The 18,524-nt window shown below is 46.3% G+C and overlaps 1 protein-coding gene across 11 annotated transcripts in view; it reads left to right on the forward strand.

The window, feature by feature from the left end:
• The window catches only part of ACACA (acetyl-CoA carboxylase alpha), a 205,724-nt gene that overhangs the window by 19,060 nt on the left and 168,140 nt on the right, over window positions 1–18,524 (forward strand). For 6 of the 11 annotated variants that reach the window (XM_083479726.1, XM_083479718.1, XM_083479723.1 and 3 more), the window contains 4 exons: window positions 3,096–3,142; window positions 4,867–5,119; window positions 11,471–11,603; window positions 12,568–12,706. In XM_083479726.1, coding sequence (XP_083335852.1) covers window positions 4,893–5,119; window positions 11,471–11,603; window positions 12,568–12,706 — 499 coding nt within the window. In that variant the 5' untranslated portion in view covers window positions 3,096–3,142; window positions 4,867–4,892. Of the gene's footprint in view, window positions 1–3,095; window positions 3,143–4,866; window positions 5,120–9,543; window positions 9,809–11,470; window positions 11,604–12,567; window positions 12,707–18,524 lie in introns of those variants that run through there. The other 5 variants (XM_083479728.1, XM_083479719.1, XM_083479720.1 and 2 more) reach the window with 2 other exon arrangements.

Below are 18,524 nucleotides of genomic sequence, written 5' to 3' on the forward strand. Positions count from 1 at the left end.
GAAACCGCGCAGCGGCAGCAGCGGGAGGCCCCATTAGCTAAAGTGGTACCTCAGGTTATGAACAGTTTCAGGTTAAGAACAGACCTCCAGAACGAATTAAGTTCTTAACCCAAGGTACCACTGTATAACGAAGGTGCCAGCTGAACCTCCCTTGGGAGAGTATTCCACAAATGGGGAGCCACTGCCGAAAAGCCACGTTCTTGTGTTGGCACCCTCTCCTGGAGGAGGCACACGAAGAAGGGCCTCAGAAGATGACGATGTATTGCGGTTTGAGACACAGTCCACATCCATGCTATACAATTAAAGCAATACAGTACTACTTCAGTAGAGTGGTACCTTGGGTTAAATACTTAATTCGTTCTGGAGGTCCTTTCTTAACCTGAAACTGTTCTTAACCGGAAGCACCACTATAAGCTAATGGGGCCTCCTGCTGCTGTCGCACAATTTTTGTTCTCATCCTGAAGCAAAGTTCTTAACCTGAGGTACTATTTCTGTGTTAGCGGAGTCTGTAACCTGAAGCGTATGTAACCTAAGGTACCACTGTATCATCATTACATCATGGCTTCCACCAAAGAATCATGGGAACTGTAAATTTTTAAGGGTCTTGAAAGCTGTGAGGAGACCCCTGTTCCCCTCACAGAGCTACTGTTCTACTTGTAGTAGAACATCTTTGCAGCCATGAGGATTAGAAGCTTTCTTGTATTATTATTATTATTATTATTATTATTATTTATTATTTTGGTAAGTTGAGATTCTTAGGCAGCTGGATTCTTTGCTCAATATTACACTCTGTGCTCTCATAGAATCCTGGGGGTGGGGACATGCTAGAGGTAAAAGCGGGCACAGTAAAAATTACTGTATTTTTTGATCTATAAGACTCACTTTTTCCCTCCTAAAAAGTAAGGGGAAATGTGTGTGCGTCTTATGGAATGAATGCAGGCTGCGCAGCTATCCCAGAAGCCAGAACAGCAAGAGGGATTGCTGCTTTCGCTGCGCAGCGATCCCTCTTGCTGTTCTGGCTTCTGAGATTCAGAATATTTTTTTCCTTGTTTTCCTCCTCCAAAAACTAGGTGCATCTTATGGTCTGGTGTGTCTTATAGAGCGAAAAATACGATACCTTTCTAACCCCCCCCCCACCTACACCCCACCGTCTATAAATCATCCAATTCAAAGACCCATCCCAGCTAGGCAAAAATACTCTGGTGCCAAGCAGGGCCACTGAAGGTTGTGATCTGGGGAAAACCCCAAGGGCCAGATAGAGAGGTGCCGAGGGCCTGAGGTTCTCTCACTCTTGGCTTAAACGTTCTAACCTTGATCTCTTCATAGGACTGTGGAAGCAAGTCTTGGGAAAGACCTTGGGTGGGAGCCCGGCGTAGGGCTTTAGCAGAGCCGTGCAGGTGACCCAGAGTGGGATCAGGAGGCCTTTCTGGGTGTGGGTTTGTGTCTCGCAATGGCTGCCAAGTGGGTGGAGTATGGCTGCAACATGTGTAGGATGGAGGCTCTGCTGGCACGGCTGGGCAACAGGCACATGTTGGTGCTTGTCGCAGCTCTTGGCTCATCTGTGGATTTGCACTCGTACAGTTGTGAAAAGGAAGTGTTACTACCTGGATGTGGAGGAGGGAGGCTCCTTAAATTTTTGTATGTTCCTTTCCTCCAGGGAGCTGCTTACTCATTGCCACCACCTTTCCTCCCAGCAGCTCGCTATTATTCATTACTATTAATAATTTTAATCAATATCAATTATTATTACCACCGTTCATAATTATTTATTAATTGCCTTCCACACACATCTTAAGGCGATGTACACAATACAGACAAAAACGATAAAAGAGTAGCTAGGGATAACACAGAAGCATATTACAGTGGTATCTCGGGTTAAGAACTGAATTTGTTCTGGAGGTCTGTTCTTAACCTGAAACTGTTCTTAACCTGAGACACACCTTTAGCTAATGGGGCCTCCTGCTGCCGCTGCGCCACTGCGCCACTGCTGCACAATTTCTGTTCTCATCCTGAAGCAAAAGCAAAGTTCTTAACCCGAGGTAATATTTCCGGGTTAGCGGAGTCTGTAACCTGAAGCGTCTGCAACCTGAAGCGTATGTAACCCGAGGTACCACTGTAATTCAAAAGCAATGCCCAGTACATACCTGTGGCAGACATCCATTCATCCAGCTAGTAAAGCTTTTTGGAAGAAAAACAACATCTTTGGTTTGTTATGGAAAGCTTAGCTAGTGGGTGCCAGCCACATCCCAAAAGAGATGCTGTTCCGCAGAACAGGGGCCACCCCACGGAAAGCCCTTCTCTGAGTTGCTGCTCCATGATTCTTCCATTTCGCCCCTTATCCTTGCAGCAGCCCTGTGAGTCAGCTGCTGTTGGGAAGCCCACAAGGCACAGCCACTTGTGATCCAGGTCTTTCCCCATTACCTGGTACTGAATCATTGTTACCAGCGATGCCAGAGTTCACACCTGAGAACCTTCTTGTGCAGTGCTGAGTTGTTTTCCCTCCCCTAATAATAATAATAATTAATTAATTAATTTTTATTTATATCCCGCCCTCCCTGGCCAGAGCCAGGCTCAGGGCGGCTAACACCAGTAAAATTACAATAAAAACATAATAGAAAAAAAACCCCAATTGAAAATACAGGTTAAAATGCAATTTAAAATGCAGCCTCATTTTAAAAGTAGCCCATAGATCAAAACCGTAAGGGGGGGGGGGGAGAACATAAGGGTCAGACTGAGTCCAAACCAAAGGCCAGGCGGAATATATAGGATCCAGATCAGTCTATTTTTGCCCACCTGGCCCAGTTTTGCTCTCCTCCGAATCACAGCAACTCTCCAGTGTTTTAGGCAGAGGACTTCCACAGTCTGACCTGCAAATGCTGGGGATTGAACCTGGGACCTTTTGTCTGCAAAGCAGATGCCCTCCCCCCCAAGCTGTCAATTCCTATGGAGACATTTGTGATCTTAGCCTAATTTTTGCAGTTGCTTTTTGTTTTGGCAACGGCTCTTGATTTCACCGTGCATTCCTGTTCTTCCAGACTGACTTCCCGCTGCTTCTAATTTTCCTGTCCTCTCTCTGTGTGTCTCTTCCTTTTCAGTTCCTTCTGGCAGTGGATAACGACCCAAATAACAAGGATCATAAGAGGTCAGCGCCAGCTTTTATTTGCTGCTGTTACTTGTATAGGGAAGCTTTATAATATGTAATGTTTTTATATCTGTCGGAAGTCGCCAAGAGTGGCTGGGGCAACTCAGTCAAATGTGCGGGGTACAAATAAGAAAATTATTATTGTTGTTATTTTTTTAAAATTATGGATGCACTTTGTCAGGACTGCGTTGTACAACCCTGGTTTTTAAAAAACCAAGATGACCAAAATTCTGTACCTAGGACATCACAAATTCTAGATAGGTAGCCGTGTTGGTCTGCCATAGTCAAAATAAAAAAATTCCTTCCAGTAGCACCTTAAAGACCAACTAAGTTAGTTCTTGGTATGAGCTTTCGTGTGCATGCACACTTCTTCAGATACAGTGTATCTGAAGAAGTGTGCATGCACACGAAAGCTCATACCAAGAACTAACTTAGTTGGTCTTTAAGGTGCTACTGGAAGGAATTTTTTTTATATTATCACAAATTCTGTAATGTGTGTGTGTGTGTGTGTGTGTGTGTGTGTGTATAACCATAGAATTGTAGAGTTGAAGGGATCCTGAGGCTCACCTAGTCCAACCCCCTGCAATGTAGGAATCTCAACTAAATCATTCATGACAGATGGCCATCCAACCTCTGCTTTAAAATCTCCAATGAAGAAGATTCCATCAGCTCCCAAAAGAGTCCATTCCACTGTCAAAACAACTCTTCCCAGCAAAGAGCTCTTCCTGATGTTTAGTCTGAATCTCCTTTCTTTTAACTTGAATCCATTGGTTTGAGTCCTAGCCTCTGGAGCAGGAGAAAGCAACCTTGATCCCTCTTCCATGTATATAAAGAGGACTTCCACAAGTTGTATAGATCAGGCAGGTTTTTAAATTTTTATTTTGCAGAATCTGTGTAACAGTTAGTTGAATTGTTGTGTAATGTATTCTGGAATGGCGCTTCTGTATTGACTTGGTTTGACTTTATTTAAGTATATAAATGAAGGAGCAGAAACCCTGGACACAACACCAGCAAGATAGGCAAGCTTTGTGGAACTCTTAATATCAAAATGACTGGATATTTGAGTCCAGTGAGACAGTATCTGTGAAACTCTCTGCTGTGTCAATGGAATGCTCTGAAAAGGAACAGAGCAATTAGACCGGGCAACAATAGTAGTTTTATATTTTATGTCATTAAGATGTTTTTATCATAACCTTGGAAACACTGTCCTTAGTTTATGAGTGGTTACCTGTTAAAAGCCCAATAAAATTATAAATCCTGCAAAATGACTGAATACAGTGGTACTTCGGGTTAAGTACTTAATTCGTTCGGGAGGTCCATACTAAACCTGAAACTGTTCTTAACCTGAAGCACCACTTTAGCTAATGGGGCCTCCTGCTGCTGCTGTGCCGCTGGAGCACGATTTCTGTTCTCATCCTGAAGCAAAGTTCTTAACCTGAAGCACTATTTCTGGGTTAGCGGAGTCTGTAACCTGAAGCGTCTGTAACCTGAAGCGTATGTAACCCAAGGTACCACTGTATAATGATTTGTATATATTGCAGAATTCCACTTTTGAAAGGGCAGCTGGGGAATTGGGGGGGGGGATACAGTTCCAAGTGCTGCTAGAATAACATAAGTGGCTGATGATTAGCTCCTTTTAAAGGCTCTCCCAGTTTTTGCCATGGCTGGTGTCGAGCTAAATCTGCAAAAAGCTCAGATTGTTTTTCTTCCCCCTTCACTCCTAGTGGTGCAAACCTACTTTGGAGGCACGATGGGCGATCCCTTGCCGGAGGACAAGCCCCTGGAGCTGAGTGTCCACTCTCGCTTCATCATTGGCTCCGTGTCGGAGGATAACTCTGAGGATGAGACGAGCTCCTTGGTGAAAATCGACTTGCTGGAGGACAAAGAGCAGTCCTTGTCTCCCGTCTCCGTCAGCTCAGACTCCCTTTCTGACCTCGGTCCTTCCAGTGTCCAAGACAGCTTGCCTAATCATATGAGGTACAAAAAGCATTCAAACCTTTCTCTTTTCACGCTCTTCTGTCTTACTGCAATTGTCAATCCTTAAAGGAGGGATGGAGAGCTGGTCATCTGCCAGATAGTGTATGGTAATAGTTTATAGTACAATTTATTGTTCCTAGGTTTACCGTACTTTTCTGTGTATAAGACTAGGTTTTTTTTACTGTGAAATAATCTTAAAAAACAGGGGCTCAACTTATACACAGGGTCATCTTCCCCCATTTTCATAAATTTGAGTACCCCCCAAATAGGGTTCGTGTTATACACGGAAAAATACGGTATATTCTGAGTTTGGACTTATGGTAATAGACTCTCTTTTTTTGGTAGTAAACAACTCGTAAGTCAAATTAATAATTCTTAGAGCCTTCTTTGACTGAGGCCCAGGTGACGACTCCCTCTCTTTTGGCTTATAAGAATATTTGTATTTCACTTGTGGCATTGCTTTCGATTCCAACCCCCCCCCCAATTGCTGCCATGGGTGATTTTATGTGCTGCTCTGGTGTTTAACTCTGTTTCCACCTAAGAACTCAAGAAGAGCCTGGCTGCTTGATCAGGCTAATGGCCCATTTTGCCCATCATCTTTTAGCCAACTGATGCCCCAGTGGGATTCCCGGAAGCAAGGCCTGATCTTTTGCACGAGCCCATCCACTCTCAGGCTTCTCGGTGTCATCTTTCTGATCTTCTCCAAGTGGAGAGCTGGTTCTGCTGAGCGGCAGAAAGTTATGAGGGGGAGCCAAGAGCTACTTGCAACGCGTGGCTCTGGCATGCCCAAAACGTGGAACGAAAAGCACTTTTTTTGTGCGCAGTCAGGATACAGCCTTGAACACCTCTTTCTCAATTTGTTTGCTTTTGGCTTTTAGTGGTGGCAAAGCCCTCTCCCCTAAGTGCAGTGCTGCTTAGCTCGTGCCCTGCCAAGCCAAACACAGCCACCCACCCGTCCACTGCCAGGCATTTCTCAGCCCTTTAGGTGTTGCAATTTCAGGTAACCTGGGCAAGGTTTCCCCTTAACCCCCTTCTCGTAATTTTCCATAGCGTTGATAGAGTTTGTCCTTCCCCACTCCCTTTTTTTGACAGTGTTATATCCTCTGTATCGAGCCCCTAATGTTGCCCTTCAGGCCTCTTTGTCTGGCCCTTGGGATTCTTCACAGCCACACCCTTTACTAGACCTGCTTTGCACACTCTTGAGTGTTTTTGCCTGTCTGGAATGTGTCCTTGGAACTCTTGCTTGCCTGGATGGAGGACTGTGAGGGGTGTATGTGTGTGTCAAAAGTGGTCCACAAACTTCACTGACTTTTCCCCCTGGTCCCACCCACCGCTGGCATGTGGCCCTTGGAAATTTCCCCAAAGGGAATGGGGCCCTTGGGCTGAAAAAAGCTTCACAACTCTGATCTCTGTACAAGGTCAGCTTTCTCTAACCTGGGGCTCTCCGGGTGTTTTGGGACAAGGCAACAGCCCTGGAACATTTGAAAAGTTTCAGTAAGAAGTTATGGGATATGCAATGATATGTCTGCCGGGAAACCTTTGCAGTTGCAAACAGTATTTAAGGCAAGATCACATTTAGCCACCCCGATACCATCACGAGCACAGATCATAATGAATGCGCAGCAAAAAGGGTAGTTTGAAGGGTCCCATTGTTTTCCTAAGCACTTGTTTCCTAAGCACTTCCGTAGGAGAGGGCTGGTATTTCTTAATTTTCTCTTTTTGCTCCAGGGTTGGTATTTTTAAATGTGCAGATTCTCTTTCGATTTGCAGGATGCTGAAGTTGACATGGCATCCTTTGCTTAGATGGGGAAAATGCAAAACCTGGACTGAAGGGTGGTGGGTTGTTGTTTGAAAACGTCTTCTATGTGGCAGAATCCTGTTGTTGGTTTCTGTGTGGCGCATCCTGTAGTTGGCATTGCAAATAAGCTCGGCAGTGCACTGCTGAGTTCTATAAAAAATTGCTACATCATTGAGAGCATCCAGCATCATGCCGCCGTGCTGAGATTGACGGGGGCTCCTCTCTGTGATGTGTGTCAGGTATGTCTCTAGAACAGACAGCCTTCCTGTGCCATTTAGAGATCAGAAAGGGATGAGAGGTGCTTACGGCTGACATCTCCTTGTGATCCTTGTGTAGCTGTGTGTTTTGCAGTTTCTGAATCTTGTGTGTGGCACTGAGGCCTTTGGTTTTCTTGCTCAACATTCTCTTCAGCACATGCTCTGGGTATGTTGATGGGGCGTTGTTGTTGTTGTTGTTATTATTATTAAACTGGTGTTTTGCTGTGCTGTTTCCCTAGGAAGGGTGCCAGCAGCTGAATTGCATTTGTCCTTAAGACACCACAACTGATTTAAAATGCATCTACAGAGCGGATGGGAGAGGTTCCGGCATCTTCAGGTGGGGCTGGAAAGGTCCCTTGCCTGAAAACTGGAAAGCCACTGCTTGTCAGTTTAGACCAGGGGTCAGCAAACTTTTTATCAGGGGGGCGGTCCACTGTCCCTCAGACCATGTGGGGAGCCAGACTATATTGGGGGGGGGGGAAATGAACGAATTCCTATGCCCCACACATAACCCAGAGATGCATTTTAAATAAAATCACACATTCTACTCATGTAGAAACACCAGGCAGGCCCCACAAACAACCCAGAGATGTATTTTAAATAAAAGGACCATTATACTCATGTAAAACACGCTGATTCCCAGACCATCTGCGGGCTGGATTTAGAAGGCGATTGGGCCTGATTCGGCCTCCGGGCCTTAGTTTGCCTACCCATGGTTTAGACGATGCTGAGCTAAATGGACTAGTGGGTCTGACTCATTGTATGATAGCTGCTTCTGTGCCTAGTTCTGATCTGGAGAAGGGCATATTGAGGGTGGACTCTGGTCTAGGACCCTGGAGAGTCACTAGCAGTTAGTGTAGTATTGAGCTAGATGAACCATTAGTCTGATTCTGTATCAGGCGGATTGCTGTGTTCCTATGTGTCAGGAGAAGGGCCCAGAATTAGTCCAGGATCAGATAGTGGGTGATGGGAGGGAATCCTCTGCCTGAGACCCTGAAGGACTGCTGCCAGCCAGAGTAGGTAGCTTTATAAAGCAGCTTCTTAGGCTCACAACCAGAAAGGGGAAACAAAATAAAAATCCTCAGAGAGGGAGAGAGGAAGGAATGAACACTAATAATATAAATACAGGCAGAAACCATTTTATGTGGGGGTTTAGTTCCTGGCCCCCGTTAGTGACAGCGGAGTGCGCATAAGCCCACCCGCCGCGCCTTCTTACTCCCCTCCCCTGTTCTGCCTTCTTCTGAGTTCAAAACGGCCCACGCATCAATGACCACACGTCAGCTGGACATTTGGAAAATGTTTGCGGTCTGTACGAATTCTTCCTAAGATGGCTTGCACAAAGGCCGTAATGCAGTGGCAGAACATCTGCTTTGCATGCAGAAGACCCTAGATTCAATCCCTAGTATATCTCTACTTAATTGGTGCAGGGTAATCCCAGGCTTGGTGGCGCTGTGGGTTAAACCACAGAGCCTAGGACTTGCCAATCATAACGTTGGCGGTTCGAATCCCCGCGGCGGGGTGAGCTCCCATTGCTCGGTCCCTGCTCCTGCCCACCTAGCAGTTTGAAAGCATGTGAAAGTACAAGTAGATAAATAGGTACCGCTCCGGCGGGAAGGTAAACGGCGTTTCCGTGCGCTGCTCTGATTCGCCAGAAGCGGCTTAGTCATGCTGGCCACATGACCCGGAAGCTGTACGCTGGCTCCCTCGGCCAGTAAAGCGAGATGAGCGCCGCAACCCCAGAGTTGGTCACGACTGGACCTAATGGGCAGGGGTCCCTTTACCTTTAATCCCAGGCTTCCAGGCAGAGGCCACTCTCAGCCCTACCTGCAGATGCCGGGGACTGACCCTGGCGCCTTCTGCTTGTTATAGCAATGGCATATTACATATTCTTGTTAATATTATTAATTCTTTCAGCACCTTTTGAAGATGCCCAGCTTTATGGTGGCAGGTTTTTTTGTGTGTTTTTTTTGTTTTGTATGGGCTGCCAGAGCTTAAAGTGGGTCCTTCCAATCCATTAAACTTTCTGCTGCGATGAATCTTCTTTTGTCTTCCCCGTAGACTCTTTTTGTGTCCGTTACCAAGTTATGAAGGAGGGTTTTGAGGATCGCTATACAATCCTTTCTCCTGGAGGAGTCTCCAGGTCTTGCCATGGTCACAGGGCTTGCCCAGCCTCTCTGCCCGTCCCTGCATAAGCCCCATTACATAACCTTGATATCTTTTCCCTCTCTCCCCTCCTCCAGTCCCTAATCAGCTGTTTCTCTCTCTCTCTCTTTCCCTGGCAAATCAGTGAATGCTCTCCCCTGTATACACAATGCCCTCCGCTGGGAAGGAGCGTGGATGAGCTGTGCATGTAGAGGAAAAAGCAGAAGGACAAAGGTTAAAAATGCGAAGCAGCCAGTAAAATGCAGCTTTGCTCAATTTTTATTTTTTTTAAAGGAGGGTGATGCAGGGAGGGATCTTTCTGAAAAAGCTGCAGCTTCAGAGGAAGGAGAGTAGCCTTCTCTGTCAGAGTGCCGTCCGGTTCAAGATCTAAACCAGGGAACCCCTTTTGCTTAAAAATAATAATAATTCCTGAGCCAGCATGGAAGAAGCAGCCGACGACAGTCAGGCAATGAGATATCATATGCTTCAAAGGTGGGTGGTGGAGGTGGAGGGAGGTTGATAATCCTACTTCGAAGGGGTGGGTTTGAATTTTTTTTTTTTATTACTCACACTTTGGAGGGGTGTTGTTTATTAACCTTAATTTAGGGAGGTGATTTGTGTGTGGTAGTGGTGGGGGATTAAGGTTCATTTCAGTCAGTTGTGAACTGGTATAAATCAGCTTAATTTTTAATTATAAGGTTTTTCTTTGGGAGAGCGTTGCTGTGTTTTTTTGGGGGGGGGCGGGGAATTGACATCTTTTGCCTGAAGGAAGCTGAGATTTGACACTGCAGGCAGCAAATTGCTCTGAGAAGCTATTTTTTATTTTAAAAAAGGAGGAGACAGGCAGGGTTTAGATTTCTGCAGGACTTTTTGGTTTGGTGTCCAAGAAACCAATTCAGCAGTTTTTTTGTTTTGGATTTTTATGCTCTGCAGGGAGATATATCTGCCCACCATGGTTTGAAAGAAAAGGCTGGCTGGCATTCCTGAATGCCTTTTGATTTGACACTGAGGCTGAGACCCTACATGTTCTTACAAATTGGCAGGGCTTACTTCTGCGTAAACAGATTCCCAGACTTCCCTAGGAAAAGGGATTGGTTGTTACGCCACTCTGGGAATCGTACCTCCATGAGGGGGATAGAGGTCTCCTAACAGCTCTCAGCACCCTTAACAAATTATAGTTCCCAGGATTCCTTGGGGGAGGCTGTGACTGTTTAAAGTGATATTATCATGCTTTAAATGTATAGCACAGAAAGGGCCTACAACTCCCATCACCCATGATCGCTGGCTAAATTGACTAGGGATGAAGGGAGTTGGTTGGCTGAGACAATATTTCAAGGACCACCAGTCCCCATATGAACCAGCCCTGACCCTGTGATTATCATCTGAGGCCCTTCTTCGTGTGTTTCCTCCACAAGAAGCCCAGAGGGTGGCCTTTTCTACAGTGGCTCCCCTTATGTGGAATACTCTCGAAAATGTACCTCTATAACCTGATTGAACAATCTATGGCCTTTCAAATGTGGGGGAGGTGGGGTTGGCTCTTATTTTGGTTATGTATTTTGTGTTCTCATTTTGTATCTTTATTCTATAAACTGCTCTGTGATCTTCAGACAAAATAAATAAATAAATAAATAAATAAATAAATAAATAGAAGAACACTGGTGTGGATGGCACTGAACTATATGGACCAATGATCTAACTTGGCTTAAGGTAGGGTTGCCATATTTCAGACAGTGAAAATCTGGACAGAATAACTGTTGAGGTTTTTTTTTGGGGGGAAGCGAAGTTGTTTTGGGGCAAAATCACAAAAATGCTGTTTTCGAGCTATTTTTATGGGGAAGCGGCAAAAACGGCACTGCAGACATCCTTGAAATGTAGAGGACTACTTGAGGTTTCTGGTTCCTTGTAGAATTGAAGCAAGCAAGCGGTGGTTCCCTTTGGGACTGGTAGGGCGGCAGGCAGGGAGGCCAACAGTAGGTGGAGCCAGAGCCCGTGGCAAGCAGAGTCGCTCCCAGATTGGTTGTATGTTTGAAGGCAGACTGCAGTGTTGGGCCGAAAGCAAACTGGGGGTTGGTGGGGCAGTTCCCCATGTGCGATGCTGGAAGAGCCTCCATTGGAAGCGGCTCTTACACCACTCTCTTCCTTTCTTCCTCTCAGGCCAAGTATGTCTGGTCTCCACCTCATGAAACAAGGCCGGGATAGAAAGAAGGTGGACGTGCAGAGGGATTTCACCGTTGCGTCACCCGCAGAGTTCGTCACTCGCTTTGGGGGGAACAAAGTCATTGAGAAGGTGAGTTGCAGTTTTCTCTCTCTCTCGAAAAATAAGAAAAGTCTACTTCTCAGAAACTAGGAATTCAGAGGCACGCAACGCAATGTGTTCAGGTGTTTGCTGGAGGTTTAGGCAAGTTCTTGGAGGACAAGGCTTCCAGTGGCTATGCTTTCCTTCCACGGCTGGAGGCAGTGTGGCTCTGAGTACCAGTTCCTGGGAATTGTGGATGGGAAGAGGTGTTGTGGCACTTGGGACCTGCTTCCTGTAGGTGTCTGCCTGGCCACTGTGAGATGCTGGACTTGATGGGTGTTGGGCCTGATGCAGCAGGGCTCTTCTTATGTTCTTATGCAAGTGCCCAAACCATGTATGAATTTCTCTGGGGCCCTGATAAAGCTGAGCGGGGGCCTGATAAGCTAAGTGGGTGAGGCTGTGGAAACTGGAGGGCTCAAATCATGTATGAACAGGGGCACACCACAAGTCCCACATGCAAAATCCTGCCCACTCCTCCCCTGGGTTGAGCAGGGAAAGTCTCAAGACCTTGTTTGCCTGTGTTCTCTTGAGGCTGGGCAGTGGACATTGGAAAGCCTCTGTTATATAGAGCACACTAGGATTGATGTACCCATTGGCCAGCCTGTAGTAAGGGAGCTGCCTATGTTTTGAAGGTCCAGGGCAGGATGGGATATCCCGGCTGCAGAGAGTCAGGGCTATCCGAAATCTGCTGAGCTAACCGGAGAGGCAGGAGGTGCGTGAAAATTTTTGCAGTCACAGACGTTCTTTCCCAGCCTGGTTGGTTTTAGGTGGAAGCCTCAAAATGGCCCTCTCTGGCCCACTTCCTCTGAAGAACCTGTTTGGCGGCTGGATGGGGTGGTGATCAGAGGTGAAGAAAGGGGATGTTTTTTGTTTTCTTATTTTTAGGAGGGGGGAGGAGGAGTTCAACAAGTTTAAGAACGACTGTTTTCAAAGGCTTCCATTCTGTTTTGTCTAGGTCCTTATTGCCAACAACGGAATTGCGGCGGTGAAATGTATGCGGTCCATCAGGCGCTGGTCCTACGAGATGTTTCGGAACGAGCGAGCCATCCGGTTTGTTGTCATGGTGACGCCTGAAGACTTGAAAGCCAACGCAGGTGAACATTGGAAGCCTATTTTCACCCCTCTCCCTACCCCCACCCCCCATTTCCCTCTTACGCTTGTTGCAACTATAGAAAGTTAACCCTAACTCTGTAACAATATTTAAAGTGATTGCTGTTGAGTGATTACTGCCAGGGGAGGCTTTTAACCCTAGGACTTGTCTTGCTCCAAAGTGGCACTTCGGTTTTTATTGAGAGTGGGTTGTATCCCAAGTCTTGTCCTACTCAGAGTATACCCATTGAAAATAATGGACATGACTTACTTGGGTCCATTAATTGCAGTGGATCTGTTCTTGACTAAAACTTAGTCGGATACAATCCTTTGAAGTAGTGTGCTGTTCTTGTATGATGCTGCGGGGAGAGGAGAACTGGGCCAGATTTTGGCTGGCCTTGGTTGGTAGCCCACGTCTGTGCTTAACAAAGGCTCTGTCTGTCTTGGGATGGAAGGGAAGGGGATTCTGAGATGCGAAAACACGTGGACCACCTTTGAGGCTGAGTGTGGTTGGGGGAAAAGAACCACCATGCTTTTCCCAAGCTGGGCATGAGGGCTTCTTCCTTTTTAAAGCTAGCTTCCAGGTGCTCTGACTTTGTGTGAGGTTGGGGAGACCTGCCAGCCTCTGGAGACTGGTGTGGGGTTTCTTGCCAATTTACACGACGTCCAGATTTGGACAACCGAGGAATCTTGTGGTAATTGCTTTCAAGTTTATGGTGAGGTCTATGTATTATGTAGAATAGTGGTCCTCAGCTGTTTTTATTTTCCTGAGGAGCCCTTAAATTGTTTGGGATGTCTGCAGACCATCTGGTGGACGTTTTTTGTTCTACAGATCAAAGTGCATGCAACACTTGCATTGTCTTGTACAGTGGTGCCTCGCAAGACGAAATTAATCCGTTCCGCGAGTCTCTTCGTCTTGCGGTTTTTTCGTCTTGCGAAGCACGGCTATTAGCGGCTAAGCAGCTATTTACGGCTTAGTGGCTTTAAGAAAAAGGAAACAAACTCTCAAGAACTCGCAAGATGTTTCGTCTTGCGAAGGAAGCCCATAGGGAAATTCATCTTGCGGAACGACTCAAAAAACAGAAAACTATTTCGTCTTGCGCGTTTTTCGTCTTGCGAGGCATTCGTCTTGCGAGGTACCACTGTATTTCTAAAATGTGCCTTTTTATATGAACATTTCATGTCAGGCATGAGGCTTGTTGATATTAGGTTCAGATCAAGTTAAGCAAAAGTACCCAGAACAGGTAAATTTTCAAGGAAAAGTTGGCGAAGTATACCTGTGCTGGGTTACGAAAATTGCGGGCCCTAAACCAGAATATCTGTTTGATAGTTCGGCCGTGGTCAAAAGAGCTTGGATTCCCATTGTTGGGGGAAAGAAAAACTAAGCATGGGGGCAGGTACAGATATTCCTGACTGTTCTGTAACCTTTCTGTGCATCACCTGAATGGAGCTATTAGAGTGCTAGTGGTCCCTGGACCACAGTTTGAGAAACTCAGCCTGTTGCTTCTGCTCATTTGCTTAATCTGAAAGTGTTGGATATCTGAAGGAGCGTCTCCACCCTCATCGTTCTACCCGGACACTGAGGTCCAGCACCGAGGGCCTTCTGGCAGTTCCCTCACTGCGAGAAGCCAAGTTACAGGGAACCAGGCAGAGGGCCTTCTCGGTAGTGGCGCCTTCCCTGTGGAACACCCTCCCACCAGATGTCAAAGAGAACAACAACTACCAGGCTTTTAGAAGACATCTGAAGGCAGCCCTGATTTGGAGAAGCTTTTAATGTTTGATGTATTTTATAGTATTTTAATATTCTTTTGGAAGCCGCCCAGATGGGCAGGGTATAAATAATAAAATATTATTATTATTATTATTATTATTATTATTATTATTATTATTATTATTAATCTCACTGTTAGTGAAGGTGACAGCAACACTGAATTTGACTGTCAACTTTCAAATAGTAGATTCCCGGTACCTCACATGGTGGAGGTCAGGAATAGGCACATGCAGTTATGCTACCCTATGGCTTCTGAATGATTTCTGCAGATATGCTTATTCAGATGCTTGTGCTGGAACCAGATTGGGATATCTTGCATGTTAGTTAGTTTGATATCTTCTCCAGTGATTACCGTATTTTTTGCTCTATTGGACGCACCGGACCACAGGACGCACCTAGTTTTTAGAGGGGGAAATCAAGGAAAAAAATATTATCCCCCCCCCCAGCCCCAAAGAGCAAAGAAGCCAAGACAGCGAGGGATCCATAGCCGCGCAACCTCTCCAGCCAGGAGCTAAACCTCTCCAGCACAGCTAAAGAAGAAGACAAGGCAGCGAGCGCAATCCATCCCGCTCGCTGCCTTGGCTTCCTCTTTAGCCTTGCGCAACGGGATGGATTGTGCCCGCTGTCCACCGGGGCTGGACTAGATGACTCCTGGGGTTCCCTTCCAACCCTGCAATTCTGTGACCTCGGAAGGTGTTGGGGGTCTCCACCACTGGAGGCTTTTAAGCAGCGGTTGGGGGACCATCTGCCTGGCATTCTTTAGCTGTGATTCCTACATTGTGAGGGGGCTGGGCTAGATGACCCTCGGGTGGCCCTCCCAACTCTATACAGTCCTACACTTCTGTGGCAGGAGATCCACAGCCACTTCACACAATGACCACTCCCAATTTTCATTGGAGAGACATGTGGCTTCAGTGTCTAGGTAGGTACCCCCCTACCTGCCACTCTTCCCTAACCCCACTTAAGCCGAGGGAATTCCTGCCCAGAGAAGCTCCCAGGTGAGGCAAGGGTTAAGATCTACCTCTGGTAAATGGCTTTGTATCCCCCTCTTTCCCTTTTCTCTACTTCTTCTATGCTATTTCCTTCTTTTGTGTTTTGTTTAATCTGTTTTTATTGTATACTAAAATAAAAGTTGCAAAGTTTCCTTTTTTATAATATCCCCCCCTCCAAACTAAAACGTTAATATAGATAAAAACACTGATCCAGAGGAAAATAAGGGGGTGGAGAAAGGATGAAAAAAGAAACAGAGGTGGAGAGAGAGAGACTTTTAAAAAGTTGGCTTCTTTAACCTTGTGCAGCCTCCTGCGGCTGGAGAGGCGCGCAAGGCTAAAGAGGAAGCCTGGGCAGCGAGCGGGGTGGATCGCGCTCGCTGCCCGGGCTTCCTCTTTAGCCTTGCGCAGCCTCCCACGGCTGGAGAGGTGAGGGCAGTGAGCGGGATGGATCGCGCTCGCTGCCCTGGCTTCCTCTCTAGCCTTGCGCAGCCTCCCGCGACTGGAGAGATTGCGCAAGGCTTTTCTAGAGGAGGGAGAAGGGACTGACTGGCCGCGTCAGTCCCTTCTCCCTCCTGGGGAAAAGCCCGCAAGAGCCGTGCGAAGCTTGCGTGTGGCTCTTGGGGGCTTTTCCTGCTTGCCTCCCCCCCTGCATTCGCTCAATAGGACGCACAAACTTTTCCCCTTAGTTTTTAAGACGGAAAAACTGTGTCCTATGGTGTGAAAAATACGGTATGTTTTATACTGAAACCTATGAATTAAAAAAGTTTGGGATCAAACCATCTGGCCGATTCATCTAAGGAGCAAGGAGTGCTTGTTTTTAACTGGTGTGTGGGCTTATAAGCTGAATATAGGAGTGCATTTCTATTTTCAGTTGTCTGCCTTTAACATAGAGGAATATTCAATCTCCCTGCCAGCTGAAATCTAGCACCACAGGGAGAAAGCTAGGAGAAGTCTCTTGGGCACACAGGTTGCTAGCATGCTCAAGGTGTCTGCTGAAATGCGAGAGGCCTTGTTGGTCTTGGCGTTCTGCTGGCTCTTGAAAACACACCTGTTTATACAAGCACTTCCTTGAACTTCTTGATCCAATTGTTTTAATGGCTCTGGTGACTTTTGCTGCTCCAAGTTGTGTGTGGCCAAATAATTTTAAGAAAGGCACATCTGACTCACCACTGCAGAGTTGTCCGAGGTTTGGTAAACGAGGTCATTTTGACATATGGTGGTTTCCATTTATGACATTTATAACCAACAATAGTGTATAGTACAAACCTCCAATGACTGACGCATCACTATGGAGGGGGCACTTGCTTCCCTATGCCGGATTCTCCTTTTGCCTACCTTAGACATGTTTCAGACTGTCCCCTTCTCCAACCAATTCAGCCTTTTTCATCACTTTTGATCTGATTTCATTATGATGTAAATTCTGACCTGTCACTCCATATTTATTTATCAATGCTGAAGATGATGATGAAAACATTGTCTATACTTCACTCAGTCATGGTTACAGTTCTGAGTTGTCCCCCCCCCTTTATTTGTACAGCCTATTGGCTTTTTACAGCTGTATACTCAAAAAATTAAAAAAGCATATATATATGAAGAAAGAAATGCACACTTTTATGACTTTGAAGGCAAACCCATTTTTCAGACCATCTCTTGGCTTGGCTGTTTCTTAGCCTGTGAAAAAGTCATTTCAGCTCTTTGGGAAGCTCAGCTTTCTCACTTCAAGCCTTGGTTTCTGTTTGCATTTCCATCTTCTGTCTGAATTCTGTGCACTTTGAAGTTTTTAGGCCCTTCCGTATGCTTTGGGGAAGTGCTTGAGCTCTTGAGAGGAGCTTGACTTCAGTGCCAAGTGGAATGGCGACAGCAGAGTTTAGAATAGAGAAAAAAGGTCAATCCCATATTATTGGCAGTGGGTATGGGCGGTTGTGGGGAGCAGCCTCTCTTCTCAAATCCAACCGGCAGTAAATAATTAACAACAATGAATTAAGCAATTTATTAATTATTATATGTATCAGTCACTTATTTCCAAAATGGTTAACTCAGCCCAATTTAAAAGAAAAACAAACATTAGAAGTTTAAAAATAAACAGTGAAAACAGATCCAGCTCAAGCCCACCTCACTGAAAGATAGGCCCATGTGAATAAAACTGTTTTTGTCTGGGCCCTTGAAACAGACAGTGATGGAGGCCGGAGTGTCTCCTTGGGGAGTGCATTCTACAAATCAGAAGCCACCGCTGAGAAGGCCTATCACCACCCTCTCCATCCTCCTAGTGGGGGCACATAGAGAAAGGTCCAGGTTGAGTCATGCGGCAAGAGGCAGTTCTTGAGGTATTGGGGCTCTGAGCCGCACAAGGCTTTATAGTTATAAACCAGCGCTTTGAATTGTGCCTGCCTGGAAACTAATTGGGAGCTAATTCAGTTGTAATTATCCACAGGAGTAATGAACAAAATGATTAACCACTTGCCACCCTTTTATGCCACCCAGAATCTGCTGCCTGAGGTGGCCACCTTATTTAGTCTAATGATAGGGCAGGTGTCAGGAGCAGGCCAGCAATTACTCACAAGGTGCCTGTGAGGTTAATGCTTTATTCAAAGACACGAAACAGCTCGGGCCTAGTGAGCACAACGACTCTTCCTGGTAGCTCTTTCCCCAATGAGTCCGTTGTGAGGACTGAAGGGCCTTCTTACAGCTCTCTAAGTCTCCTTCCTTCCCAAGCAATCTAGGGCTCCTTCATCTTGCTTATCTTCATATTTCTTTGGGTTCCGGGAGACCAAAGAGGAGGGGAACTGGTCACAGCAGGAGGGGGAGACCCCCCGGCTTCTTCAGCAGTCTGCCTCTTGGCTCTCCTCCTCTCCAGCCTCTGCTTCTGCCTCTGATTCTGGACTGCTCTCTGCCACTGCCTCTTTTTGCTCAGTAAACCCTGTTACCTCCTCAGCTTCCAACACCTCCTCCTCCCAGTTCTCCCTCTTCTCCCTCTGACCACTCATCGCTATCCCACCACCAATCCCCTGGCTCTGTGCCTTCTTCCCTTGGGGGTTCCCCAGCCGATGTCTCCCACCATTC

The sequence above is a fragment of the Podarcis liolepis genome (assembly GCF_965112155.1).
Source record: "Podarcis liolepis genome assembly, chromosome: 16".
Classification (NCBI taxonomy): domain Eukaryota; kingdom Metazoa; phylum Chordata; class Lepidosauria; order Squamata; family Lacertidae; genus Podarcis; species Podarcis liolepis.